Below are 13495 nucleotides of genomic sequence, written 5' to 3'. Positions count from 1 at the left end.
GTGAGGTGGAAAGATAATTGTTCTTTGTTTGCTATAGCCACTTCTCTGGGACAATCCGAGGTACTTCCTGAGGAGTTGGCTCCTAAGCTGAGTCTTGAAATATGGGTAGGAATTGAACAGATGAAGAAGGGAAGAAAGACTTTCCAGGCAGAGGAAGTACCAGGAACCAGGAAAAATACATGTACTATATAAGCAATTCTAAATAGAATAATAACATTTTAGCATTTGAGAGAAATTTATAGATAATCTGAACCAACCCCATATCCAATTCTTGAATTTCCTTTTGGATGTGTCTTTCAATTAATTGTAGCAGCCCATTTCCTCTCTGGGCTGCTCTGTTAGAATGTTCTTCCTTGTATTGAGACAAGATCCAATGATAGTTGCAAAATCCCATAGGTACATGATAAACATTATTTTACTTAAATGCCTGTTGAATGATTTAGTCTTGTTCCTTTGGGACCACATAAAATGGGTCCCTACTTAGCTGGACCACAGGCTTATACCAGAAGAGTGATAAGAGAGAAGCCTGCAGTCAGAGCCCAGTGGAAGGAGATTTGAAAGGCAAGGCTAAGGAGTCAGGACTGGAAGTCCATAATGAGTTCTTCTAGATTCTTAGGCATACCAGTGACATAATAGTGCAGCAATCTAGGAAGATGAATATGATACCTGTGTGCAGAAAGGATTTGACGGAGAGATTCTGGCTGCTGGATGCTAGTTAAGAAGCATTGACATTAGAGTTATGACATAGAAAAGGTCTGGCTTAAGATGGTGAAAACAAAATACAAAAAAAGTGTTAGATACATTGACACAGAAGAAATAATGCATAATTAAATTTAAATACTGACTACATGTAGTCACCAGCAGGTACAGGGATGCAACTCTCCAGGACAGCTTTGATAACGCATTCTTGTTCCCACCAATCTTTTTTTTTTTTTAATTTTTATTTATTTATGATAGTCACAGAGAGAGAGAGAGAGAGAGGCAGAGACACAGGCAGAGGGAGAAGCAGGCTCCATGCACCGGGAGCCTGATGTGGGACTCGATCCCGGGTCTCCAGGATCGCGCCCTGGGCCAAAGGCAGGCGCTAAACCGCTGCGCCACCCAGGGATCCCCTGTTCCCACCAATCTTAAGCAGCTAATCTTAACATTAGTCAGATAGGTTATTCCGATTAAATTCAACTCAACAAATGTTGAGCTGATCAGAAATATGTACCAGATACTATTATGGGAAGACAAAGATGATAAAGTCCTATTCTTATTTTCACCCAGTTTTATTGAAGTATAATTGACACATAGGAATTGCATATATTTAAGATGTGCAACTTGATGTTTTGATATATGCATACTATGAACTGATCACCACACTCAAGCTAATTAACATATCCATGACCTCACATAGTTAACTCTGTGTGTGTGTGCACGCAGGCACTCATACGTGCATGTATGGTGGCACACATCCATGCTAGAAACACTTGAGATCTCAAGGAGCACAAAATTTCAGTTATACAAGATGAACGAGTTCTGGAGACCTAACGTATAGCATGGTGACTATGGTCAAAACTGTGGTGTCCTTGAAATTTCCTAGAAGGGTAGATATTAAGTGTTCTTGCCACAAGATCCTATTCTTACAGGGTCTCATGCTCTTAAAACTAGGAAGAAACTAGTTTTAAAATCAAGGCTTTTGCAGCTATTTGAAGTCTCAAATTGAAGTAAGATGGCTAAGCATGGCCAGTGGTTGCGGACATAAGCTGGTGTTTGTACATTACTAAAATATAATATTTCCTATATTGTCCATATGCTCAGAAAAAATTATCATAAAAAATTAGAAAATACATTTAATTTTTAAATCAGCAATCCTGTTTTAGATTAATGGTGTATCCTCCTTCTATTTTCTAGACCTTTATACATAAGTGCATGTTATTTATAACATGAAATTAGTCTATTAATACATTGCCCTTTATCTTACTTTTCCCACTTATTAATATATCAGTAATATATTTTCATGTCAGTCAATATAGAGCTACTTCATCATTGTTAATCCTCCCGGGTTCCTTCCAAAGGCAATTATGACTTACCTAACCAATATTCTACTGCCTAACACTTGTATCTTCTCCCTTTTTTTGATTATCATAAACCATACTAAAAAACCTCAGTTTGCAGATATACTACACTTTTGTCTGGTCTTTCTTTTTTTTTTTTAATTTTTATTTATTCATGATAGGCACACAGTGAGAGAGAGAGAGGCAGAGACACAGGCAGAGGGAGAAGCAGGCTCCATGCACCGGGAGCCCGACGTGGGACTCGATCCCGGATCTCCAGGATCGCGCCCTGGGCCAAAGGCAGGCGCCAAACCGCTGCGCCACCCAGGGATCCCTGTCTGGTCTTTCTTGAGGAAAACTCTTAGATTTAGAATTCTTGGGTCAAAGAGTCTGATTTTTCTCTAAAGCTATGGACAGGCTTGCATTGCCAAATTTCCTTTTACTCTTCACCCTTAGTGTGTGAGCATTTCTCATTCATCTGCCAACACTGAGAATTATTAGTGTTTCTAATCTTTACCAATCTGATAAATGAACAACAGTATCGCTTACTATTAAGGTTGAGCTCTTTTTTCATGTGTCTATAGGTTGACAAGTATTTAGATAGATTTTGTGAATAATGTATTGATGTCCTTTGTCCATTTTCCATTTTCTTGTCTGATTTCCTATGTGAGCATTTATACCCTGGCTTGTGGTTTTCTTCTGTTCTGCAGCTGGCATGTTGGGACAGTACAATGTTGGTAACTGCAAAGGTGATATTTCTCATCCCAAGATGAAGGGTCAGCAGAGACACTACTTTATAGCAGCCGAAAAAGTTCTTTGGGATTATGCTCCTCAAGGCTATAACAAATTCAGTGGTCTTCCCCTTAATGCCTCTGGCAGGTAAGCAATCTTTGCTGGTGTTTCTAAGACTCTCTTAGGAGAAGCATCTCTTAGACTTTTTCCTCTGACCTAACTTGAATTCCCAGCCCTTCTCCTATGAGGACATACTAGATGGCACGACACCACCACTAAGGGGTGGTAATGGACATATTGCTGAGAATTGGCAGAGTATTTATAGTTTCATGATTGGCTGGCTAAATCAAAGCACTAGATTCATTAATTCACCAAACATTCTCTTTAGCACGTACTATGTGCAAACTGTAGTTCTAAGTGCCATGAGTAGTACTAAGCTGACAGAGAATAGGATAAGGCCCTTGCACATGTAAAAGAGACACTTCTAAAGAGAGAATAAGACAGGGCTCTCTTTCAATGGAAGTAAACTGGCCAAGGAAAGTTTCCATTTTGGTTCAAGGACAGCCTCATAAGTTATGCCCCCTCTACGCAGAAGGTCCTTTCCTACCTATCCAGCAAAATGTTATTTTTCTTCAAAATCTAATTCTAATGTCATGCTTAAGTGAAGCCTCCCCTGACTCCTGAGTCATTGTTAATCATTTTGTCTCCATAGCATGTAGTATTTTTCAAACTGAATCTAACAATTCATTAAGTGGATATGGACTCTTATGACTTGTTATTATAGAATACTGTGCAATTATGCCTGTGAAAGCATTTTAAAATGTACAGTATGTGGGGCACTTTGGTGGCTCAGTTGGTTAAGCATCTGCCTTCAGTTCAGATCATGATCTTGAGGTCCCGGGATCGAGCTCCACGTTGGGCTCCCTGCTTAATGGGGAGTCTGCTTCCCCCTCTCCCTCTGTTCCTCTCCCCTTCTCATACTGTCTCCCTCATAAATAAATAAAAAATCTTTTAAAAGATAAAGAAAATGTACAGTATAATACCAAGAGTGATTATTACCCTATGATCCCTTTTATAATCAAGATAATGTTTTAAAAATTCTCTTTGTAAAAAAGTAAAAATAAATAAAATAAATAAAAATTCTCTTTGTGATGGATAAGACACCTTCCATTTCTTTCATCATAAGTTCATTCATTCATTTTTTCCCACCAAACCAATGCCTTTGAACCCAGCCTAAAGGATTTATGTGAACCTTATTTGAACCTGCTTGATATTGACAGTCCCTATTGACCAGTATTTTTCCATAAACAGAATAATGAGAATTGGCATTGGGAATTTTGTCTTAGAAGCCTTCCAGATTCTGAAGCATCTTATGAAATATGGAATATTAAACTATCTTTAGCTGATACTTAATGTGATATATGAAAATACAACATTAAAAGTGACATGAGGGTTACAGGAAGGTCTAAACCAGCATTCCCACCCTCAGGTCAGAAAGAAACGGCATGCCCAGAAAAGAACTAACTTTGCAAGTTACAAATAAGATTAAAATGAGTTGTCCAGACAAGTGGGTTCTCTGGGCATTCAGAGAATGCTAAGACAGCCAGAGAACATTTCACAGAGAAATAAAACTTAGTAGAGTCCTGAAGAATAGTGGAATTTATAGAAGTGAATAGTAAGGAGGGAGTGAGATCAAAATGATTGGAGTAGGGTATTTGCACAGGGGAGTGGATGTTTGCATAGAGCTATAGGGAGAGGATTGGGTAAACTGGGTATCAACCACAGAGATCCCATAATCCTTTTGAACTTTATCTGATTGGCAGTTTTAATTGAGTAAAGATGTTGGAGCAGGTAACTAGCTGTGGAAATTACCATCTTGATTAATGTTGTAGTAATGCATATGCTAAGGGAGAACCTGGACCAATCCAGGTGAGAGGGAGAGCACAGAGTGTGCAGCTGGAGGCTCCGTAAAATGTTGCAAACACAGGGTGACGAGGGCAGGTATGACAATAGTGGCAGTGGGGAGAAAGGCAAGGAAAAGGGGCAAAAGAGGCAAAAATTGTACAGAGAAGGAAGGCTGAACAAGATAAGGAGATGAGGAGAGAAAGAAGACAAAGTCAGCCTGTGAGACTGCAAGACTGGTGGCACCACGGGCAGAAATAAGGTTTCTAGAGATAATGCTAGTCATAATTCATATCACTGTAGTTCACAACTTTAGACTCTGGTATTTCATGTATATGGTTTATACAATAACTCTCCATTGACTAAACTATTTGATTAACTAGACACTCCATTCCTTAATCATGCCAGATATCAAAGAGCTTACTATATGCTGCGACTACTCATATTGACATCAGCAAGAGATAGAGGGATACTTATTCTGCAAAGAAACCAATTAGCTCTTTACTTTCCAGTTAGTTCTTTCCAGAACAGCATTCTGGAACTCCAGGGCTGGTAAGAGTTCACTTGTGCTTTCTTTGGTTGCTGGACCTCTGGAGAAGACAAGTATGGTGGCTAAGAAAGGAATGAGCTTGACCATCATCCAAGGTCTTTCAAGGCTGCCTGACTATTCCTAGAAACTTGGTTGAAGACTGGGCCATCTTTCCTGGGGAGATGGGTGGGTGAATGAGCTAAAGCTAATACAAGGAAGCTCCATAATTAAGGCATCTGGTGGATATGTAGAGTTGTGCTCTCAGTCAGGTTCCTATTCTTTACACAGTGACTCCGAGTTCTACTTCACACAAGGGGACAACAGAATTGGAGGAAAATATTGGAAGGCTCAGTATATGGAGTATGTTGATGCAACTTTTACTCGAAGAAAGAGACTCTCTGAGGCAGAAGCCCATCTTGGAATTCTTGGTAGAATAAAACCATCTGTCATGTTTTGAATGGGGGGAGATGCTTTAGTGGGGCATATATGTACATGGAATGACTCCTCTCCTCCTGCCTATATTCACTTCCCTCTGCCCCTTTTCATCCTCTTCTCCCTCCTCCTCTTGATATTTTTCAGGCCCCGTCATCAGGGCAGAGGTGGGTGATACTCTGTTAGTGACCTTTGCCAACAAAGCCGACAAAGTCTACAGTATTTTGCCCCATGGCGTGATCTATGACAAGGCGTCTGATGCAGCCCCAAACATAGATGGTGAGTCTCAGCCTAGTCTCTGGGAGGAAAGAGGATGGGGGAACAGAAGACTTGGAATCAGATAGATTTGATTCAAATGCTGGCCCCTTTTACTACCAGCCCTGGGAACTTATGTGAGCTTGTGCCTTACTCTTCTCCCTACTAATGCAGATAGTGACACTCACCTCACAGGGCTTCAGAAGGAACTGGAGAGAATTTAGGGCAGGGTTTGCTCCACAGCAGGCACTTAGGAAATGTTCATTCCAAAAAAAAAAAAAAGGAAATGTTAATTCCTTTCCTTTTCCCTCAATAATGTAATAAATGTCAAAGTGAGCTACTTTCACGGTTACCTCCGCTTCCCTAAGTCGGAGAGTTTTTCAGCCACAGGTTGCAAGGGATTCTATGGGTGGAGGCTGAGAATAAAATCTGATTTGGTTAACATCAAAATCCTACACATAGTCTTTGCTTTGTCTCTGTGGACAAATATTTATTTATAATCAGTCTTATGCACTTACCATCATATTTGGCCTCTCTCTATCACAGAGTGGGTAGCACAGACTCTGTACATGTAAGAAAGGAAGCTGCACCCAGTGGCTGCAGGAACTGTCCTTCCCCTCATGATACTGCTCTTTGGAACCTCTTAGTCTCCTTGGAAGTCTTTCCTATCACTGCAACAGACATGAGTGTCTGGGATACTTCATGCCCAAGGATGGAGCTAGGCCCAGTCCAGAGCAGACTTTGAGATGATGCAACAGAGTAGGAAAGAATGGAGGGAGAACTCCCCCACCTCCACCCCCACCACCAGACCCATCATCATCCCTCCTCCTGCAGCAACATCTCTTTCACCTGTATTTTCTCCTTGGTCAAAATGCTCACAATGACTTTGTGTGTGTGTGTGTGTGTGTGTGTGTGTGTGCAGGAAGACCACCAGTGACAGCCCAAATGTCTATATTTTCTATTGTTTAACTTAGCAAATTTACTGGGCACCTTTTTGCAAAGCTCTGGACAAGGAGTCAAGAGTTTCTGGCCTCAGTCTGGCTGGAGACCCTCAATGAGTTCATCTGGCAATATAGTGTGCAGGTCCAGTGCCAAGTCTTTAGAATCAGACAGCCCTGAGTTTGAATCCCAGATCTGCCACTTACCACCTTTATCACCTTGTGTCTTCACTTACCTCCTCTATCTTATGGTTATTTGGGTTATTTCCTGGTTCAACTAGATTTCAAACTCTTTAAAGATAGGGCTCTTGCTTAACTTTTTGGGGTATCCTCCTCAGTGCTGATATAATGTATTCCACATCTGAAGGCACTCAATGATACTTGATTGATTTACATTTAATTGTGAGAAAGGTAATTATCACTCTTTATATTTGCTAAGCCCAGTATTTGAGTAGGAAATAGTATTTATGGAGACACTAAACGTAATCTCTGAAGAAGACAATTCTTTGATATAAGCTTCTATCTCATGAAACAGCCGACTGTGGCAGTGACCTCCCTGGTAGGGTACCTAAGTGGAAACAATTGTCCTTCTACAAAATACATCATCAGAGAGAGACCCTAGAGCTGGAAGATCCAGTCTGACAAATTTGATGTTCTTGGTCTTGCGTTGAGAGTAACTGGATTTTTTTATCTGCTCAGGATTTCTGAAGCCAGGGGCGCATGTTAAGCCAGGTGAAACTTTCACATACAAGTGGACGGTGCCTGAGAGTGTAAGCCCGACAGCTGGTGATCCCCCCTGTCTGACCTATCTTTACTTCTCAGCGGTTGAACCAATCCAGGACACCAGCTCTGGCCTTGTGGGGCCTTTACTAGTCTGTAAAAAGGGCGTACTCAATGCTGATGGGACACAGGTAGGCCGTCAAAGGTCACTAAATTCTCCTCAGGGTTGTATGTGGGTAAGAGCAGTAATATGGCAAGGAATCAGGAAGTAATAAAGTGTCAGTTATGAAAAGTGGTTTTTCCTCCTTCCTCTTAAAATTGACTTAAAATACATAATGAGCATTTTATTCTATTTTTTTTTATAAATTTAAGATCTGAACTTAAATTTAACGTGATTTTAATGTAACTTTAAGATCCAAAAGTTACAGATGCCTCCCCTCCCCTCCGAAACCCAGCATTTCTGCTTGTTGAGGCTGGAATTTGGTGGGTGCTTGTCCCTGTGCATTGCTTTGATTCTAGAAATCTTCAGAGATCTACATGGACTATGAATTGGGACCCTTTCTTCTTAGACAAGTTTTCTCAAATTGGCCACATGTTAGAATCATGTAGGGGACCTTTTAAACATCTTCCATTCTGGTGCTCCAGACCGATTAAATCAGAACCTCCATGCGTTTTCCAGTGGTTGAGAACCACTGTAACTTACCACTGCAAACCGCAAGTGAATCGCCGTGGACAAAGACACAAGAAAGCATATAGATAAATTCCTGCAAGTCCCGACTTGGAGGCTTTGCTGGTTGCACTGACTCATGTGGCAGAGCACACCATTTCAGGCTATGTCTATATGATATTAAATATATTGATGAAAGTAGGAAGACTGAATCATGTTAACCATTTTGATTTACTTCACCAATCAGAAATAGTAAGACTATTTATTTACATGGTATATTTTATAATGTTTGGCATTGTAAGCACCCACTTCTGGGCTCCAGGGAATTTCTAGGTAGAGGACACAAAGTGTCGTGATCCACTATAGATTTTCATTCCCCAGCATGAGGGTCCAATCTGAGAAATGTCTATTAGAGGTTCAGTATGTCCCTGGCACTCCAAATGGCTCCTCAATAATGCATGTGTACTAAGATTGAACAGTTACACTGTACCCTCAACCACCATATAAAGCAAAATAGAATGACTATCCCTATTTTAAAATTAAAGAAACTGGGCAGCCCTGGTGGCTCAGCAGTTTAACCCTGCCTTCCGCCCAGGGCATGATCCTGGGGACCTGGGATTGACTCCCTCATCGGGCTCCCTGCGTGGAGCCTGCTTCTCCCTCTGTCTGTGTCTCTGCTTCTCTCTCTCTCTCTGTCTCTCATGAATAAATAAATAAAATCTTAAAAAAAAAAAAAACTAAAGAAACTAATGCCCAGAGACATTGAATGAGATCCCAAGTAGTAAGTAGTGGAACTCAGCAGTAACAGGACTTTGAGCTTCCAACTTTGTTTGTTTTTCTAATATACTACCCTGCTTCCTAGAGCTAAATAAATACCTGAGCCCAGGAAATTGAATGCCAGAAAACTTCTGAAAGGTACTTCTGATTTTTCCCTGATTGTATCCATTTAATGGTAACTTGGACACTTGCTAGAAGCACCTCATAGTATAGGAAAGTTGTTGCCTGAACCGAACACCACTCATGGTCAGTCCATTTACATGAAGTTCATGAAAAAATTAATAGTAGCCCGAAATACCCCACATTTGGGATTTCTAGAGAGAAATCCATTTGGCCAAAGTTATTTTCTTTTTTTCCAGTTATTTTTTAGAATTTAAATTCAATTTGCCAACATATAGTATAACATCCAGTGTTCATCACGTTGTACGCCTTCCTTAATGGCCATCACCCAATTACCCCATCCTCCTACCCACCTCTCCTTCAGCAACCCTCAGTTTGTTTCCCAGAGTTAAGAGTTTCTCATGGTTTGTCTTCCTCTCTGATTTTTCCCCATTCCATTTCCCCTGCTTCCCTTATTTTCAATGCAAAAAAATACTAATGAAACATAAACTAAACCAGGCCCTCTATAGGTCAAAGCTTAGGTCTCTCCTCAGCAGTTAGAGAACACCAAAGAGGTATTTGCCTCTCTTTCCAAAAAATTCTCCCAGGGGTGAATGGATGTCATAGAATCTAACCAGGTACTTTGCTAAAAGTCATGCCTTCTCCAATGGCCACTTAATCAGAATTCCCTTCACCCAGATTCCTCAAATATAAACATTTCGCCTCATTTGCTTTATTTGCTTTCTCTTTATTTTTCTGTTGTTTTCTTTTTCCTGACCTGTTTGAGGTAGGTTATAGATCTAATGTCTCTTTGGTGTGTTTCCCAAAAGCAAGGTCACTCTCTGACATAAACACAACATAATTATCCAGGTCAGGAAATTAGTCTTGATACTGTACTATTTTCAAATTCAAGCACCTTGGAAATTTTGCTGTCTTTCTAATAGCCTTCATAACAAAAGGAATATATGTTTTGCCTGGTCCAAGCTCTGATCTAGATCATGCATCATCCCCTCTTTGTGCCCCTATTTCTCCTGTGATCTCGTTCATCACAGGAAAACAATTGTGACTGTTCTAAAATGCAAATAAGATGAAGTAATATCCAGGTTAAACATCCTCCAGTGGCTTCCTATCACACTTGGAATAAAAATCTACATTTCTTAGCCTAGACCTATATGCCCAGCCTCTGACTCCAACTTTGATAGAACTCCCATACTTCCTCGTACCTACTTCTTCATCCTTATAAGCCTTGCTGTTTCTTGAACAGGCCAACCTTATCCTTGTCTTAGGGCCTCTTTACTAGGCTCCCTCTGCTTGGAATGCCTTCCCCTGACCTTTGCATGGCTGACTCTTCCTGTCACCTCCTTAGAAAAGCCTTTCCTGATCACCAAGCTAAAGTCATACTCTATTACATCACCTGATTTTAATATCATTTACTACTGTAGGACATTTTCTTTGTTTATTTTTATATGTCTGGTATGTTTCTTTTAACAAGAATATAAGTAACATGGAGCAGGAAAGTTGTCTGTCTTATCTTCATTTCCCAGAACAACGCCTGGTACACACTCAACTGATATTTATGGTTAAATAAATGAAATACAGGATAAGCACTTCTATCTTCAAAATCATATTAAGAAGTTTAGGTAGCAGAAAATGTCACATTACACAACTCAAACATTAAATGTGTGGCCTGCAAGTAGACACTAAAAATTCCAGGACAACCTTATTTGCAAAATTCATTTCCCATATCCACATTTAAACACTCAGAGTTGTGCGATGGATCATGGTTCAGACCTCCCAGTTTCCTTGCTGCTATGGGAGCCTAAAACATACTGTTGTATGTAAGTGCTCTTCATAAAAGAGCTTTGTACTGTGGATACTAACCCTCACTAAGATGCATCCTATGCACAAGTGGCAGGGTGGATTAATCCAAGTTCTCCAGAGAAAGAGACCCATGAGGATGTACATATAAACACAAACAGACTTATTATAAGGAGTTGGCTTACATGGTTATGAAGGCTGACAAATTTCAGGATCTGCAGAGAGTTGGCAAGCAAGAGACCCAGAAGACAGAAAAGTCTCAGGATCCAAGAAGAGCCTATGTTTGAGTTTGAATATGAAGGCAGAAAAAAGTCAGTGTCCCATTTCAAAGGCAGGAGGAAATCCCTTTTACCTGTGGAAGGATCAGACATTTTGTTCCATTGAGACCTTCAACTGATTGGATGTGGCCCACCCACACTGGGAGAGCAATCTGCTTTATCCATCTATCAACTACAAATGTTAATCTCATCCAAACACATCTTCATAGAAACACCCAGCACAATGTTTGACCTATTATTTGGGCACTGGAGCCCAGTCAAGTTGACACATAAAATTAACCATCACACAGGGTCCTATCACCTACTTTCCAACCTTTTCCTGGGTTAATTTCCCACCCCCATAGACCCAGTTACCTTCCAAGTGAGGTTCTTCAACTCAACACCTTTTAGCAGTTCCTTCTTGTCTTATGGACAGTTGCAATCATAGCTAATAATCACAATCAACATTGAGCACTTTGGATTTTCCAGATGCTGTGTTGAGTGCTTTACCTATATTATCTAATTTAAACTTCACCAAAAAATAGGAAGTGATAACTACTCTTACTCTCCTTTTTGCAAAGGAGGGATTTAGGGCTTAGAGAGAGTAAATTGCTTGCCCCAGTTTCCACAGTGAATTAAGCAGAATGACATTAGAACCCATAGCCCATAATCTTTTAAAATATATTTGACCTTTTATTACTCCCCCAGTTTTTATATTTTACTTTTAGGCCCTCATTGTTTCTTTTCATAGCCCATGATCTTAAACTACTGCCTTCTAAAACACCACATGATAAATCAGTAAGTGTATATAAGGAATGGTATGAGAATAGAGCAAAGAGTACCCACATCTTGGATGATACATCAGGAAAGCATCACAGAGGCAGGACAGCTAAACTGGCCTTTGAGGGTGGTGGTGTTCAAGTTGAATGCATGAAGGATGGAGGCCTGCAGAACATAGCAAGTTTAGATTGCTGCAAGGAGCTTGGCCTCACTTCAGTCAGAGTGCCAGGAGGGAAGGGCCAAGAGATCAGGCTGGGCAGGTAGGCAAGGACTAGATCACTCTGAGTTTAGATTGGACTGTCCAGTTTCAGAGAAAGAGAGATATGATCAGTGGCATTGCTGGGGGTCCCTCCAGAGCAGGCAGTAGGGTAAAGGGTGGGTTGGAGGGGAGCACATTAGAAACAGGAAGATGGCTGAGGGACAGGAAATACAGTCACTTCTCTGGTTCAGCTTTAAAGAAAACCATATTTCAGCAACGCAAGATGCGGTGTGGTCAGACATGCTCAAATAGATAGATTAGGAATACATACAGTGAGAAGTAATCCATGGTCCCCTCAATTTCAACTTATGTTAACACAATCTAGCAAAGCCCCATGGGTTATATGAACCCATTACTTCATTCAAAAACATGTAGAGCACCTGCTTTTCCAGGCATTTTTTTCAAACTGGGGACACACTCACAAAGCTACAATGCAGTGGGACAACAATAAAAAAAATAAGTTCATAAATAAAATATAATTTCCCATGGAGACTAGTGCTATGAAGAGTACAGTGGGGGGTGAGTGAGTAAGTTTGCAGGCAAGGTGGAAGCCAGACGACCGTTTTAGACAGGGTGGTCAGGGAAGGGCCCTCAAAGGAGGTGACATTTGTGCAAAGAACTGAATGGAGTAAGGGAGTGAGCCAGGCAAGACCTGGGAGGAACTTTTGGCAATGGGAATGGCACATGAAAAGTCCTTGAGGCAGGAGTGAAGCTGAGTGATCATAGAAGAGCAAAGGACCAGGGTAGCTGGAGTGAGCAAGGGATGAGGACAAGGAGATGAAGCTGGAGAGAGAGGCCAGGGCATGGAAGCCCTGGTAAGCAGACTAAGAGAGTGATGACTAGGTTGAAAACAGGAGTCCCACAGTGTAGGAAAGCTTCTGAGCAAGGACTTATCACCTCTGAGCAAGTCTCATGGGGAGGAAGAAGGATATAATGAGAAAGATGAAATTATATAGGGCATGAAAAGAATTTATCAGAATCAGGGTCAACATCCTGATCGATAAAAGTAAATCCATGTTTGTCCTCAGTTACTTCGGGTTAACTCTGAAAGTGAAGTTGAATTAAGAATTCCTCCAAGGTGTACTTTTTAATACATTCATTTCTTTCTTCCCTGTAGAAAGGAATAGATAAGGAATTTTACCTACTGTTCACAGTCTTTGATGAGAATCTGAGCAGGTACCTTGACGAAAACATTCAGAGGTTTACATGGCGCCCCTTCAGTGTTGACAAAGAGGACAAGGATTTTGTGAAGTCCAACCGAATGCATGGTATGAAAAATTACTTTCTCTTC

At 40.7% G+C, this 13495-nt stretch overlaps 1 protein-coding gene across 1 annotated transcript in view; it reads left to right on the top strand.

Moving 5' to 3' along the window:
- Positions 1-13495, top strand: part of HEPHL1 (hephaestin like 1) — a 93401-nt gene that overhangs the window by 25122 nt on the left and 54784 nt on the right. Inside the window, exons 6-10 of the mRNA XM_038568301.1 lie at positions 2750-2918; positions 5491-5630; positions 5782-5913; positions 7527-7738; positions 13322-13472. Of these exons, the coding sequence (XP_038424229.1) occupies positions 2750-2918; positions 5491-5630; positions 5782-5913; positions 7527-7738; positions 13322-13472 (804 nt within the window). The remainder of the gene's footprint in view (positions 1-2749; positions 2919-5490; positions 5631-5781; positions 5914-7526; positions 7739-13321; positions 13473-13495) is intronic.

The sequence above is a fragment of the Canis lupus genome, chromosome 21, assembly GCF_011100685.1.
Source record: "Canis lupus familiaris isolate Mischka breed German Shepherd chromosome 21, alternate assembly UU_Cfam_GSD_1.0, whole genome shotgun sequence".
Lineage (NCBI taxonomy): Eukaryota > Metazoa > Chordata > Mammalia > Carnivora > Canidae > Canis > Canis lupus.
This window is presented reverse-complemented; position numbering and strand designations above follow the sequence as displayed.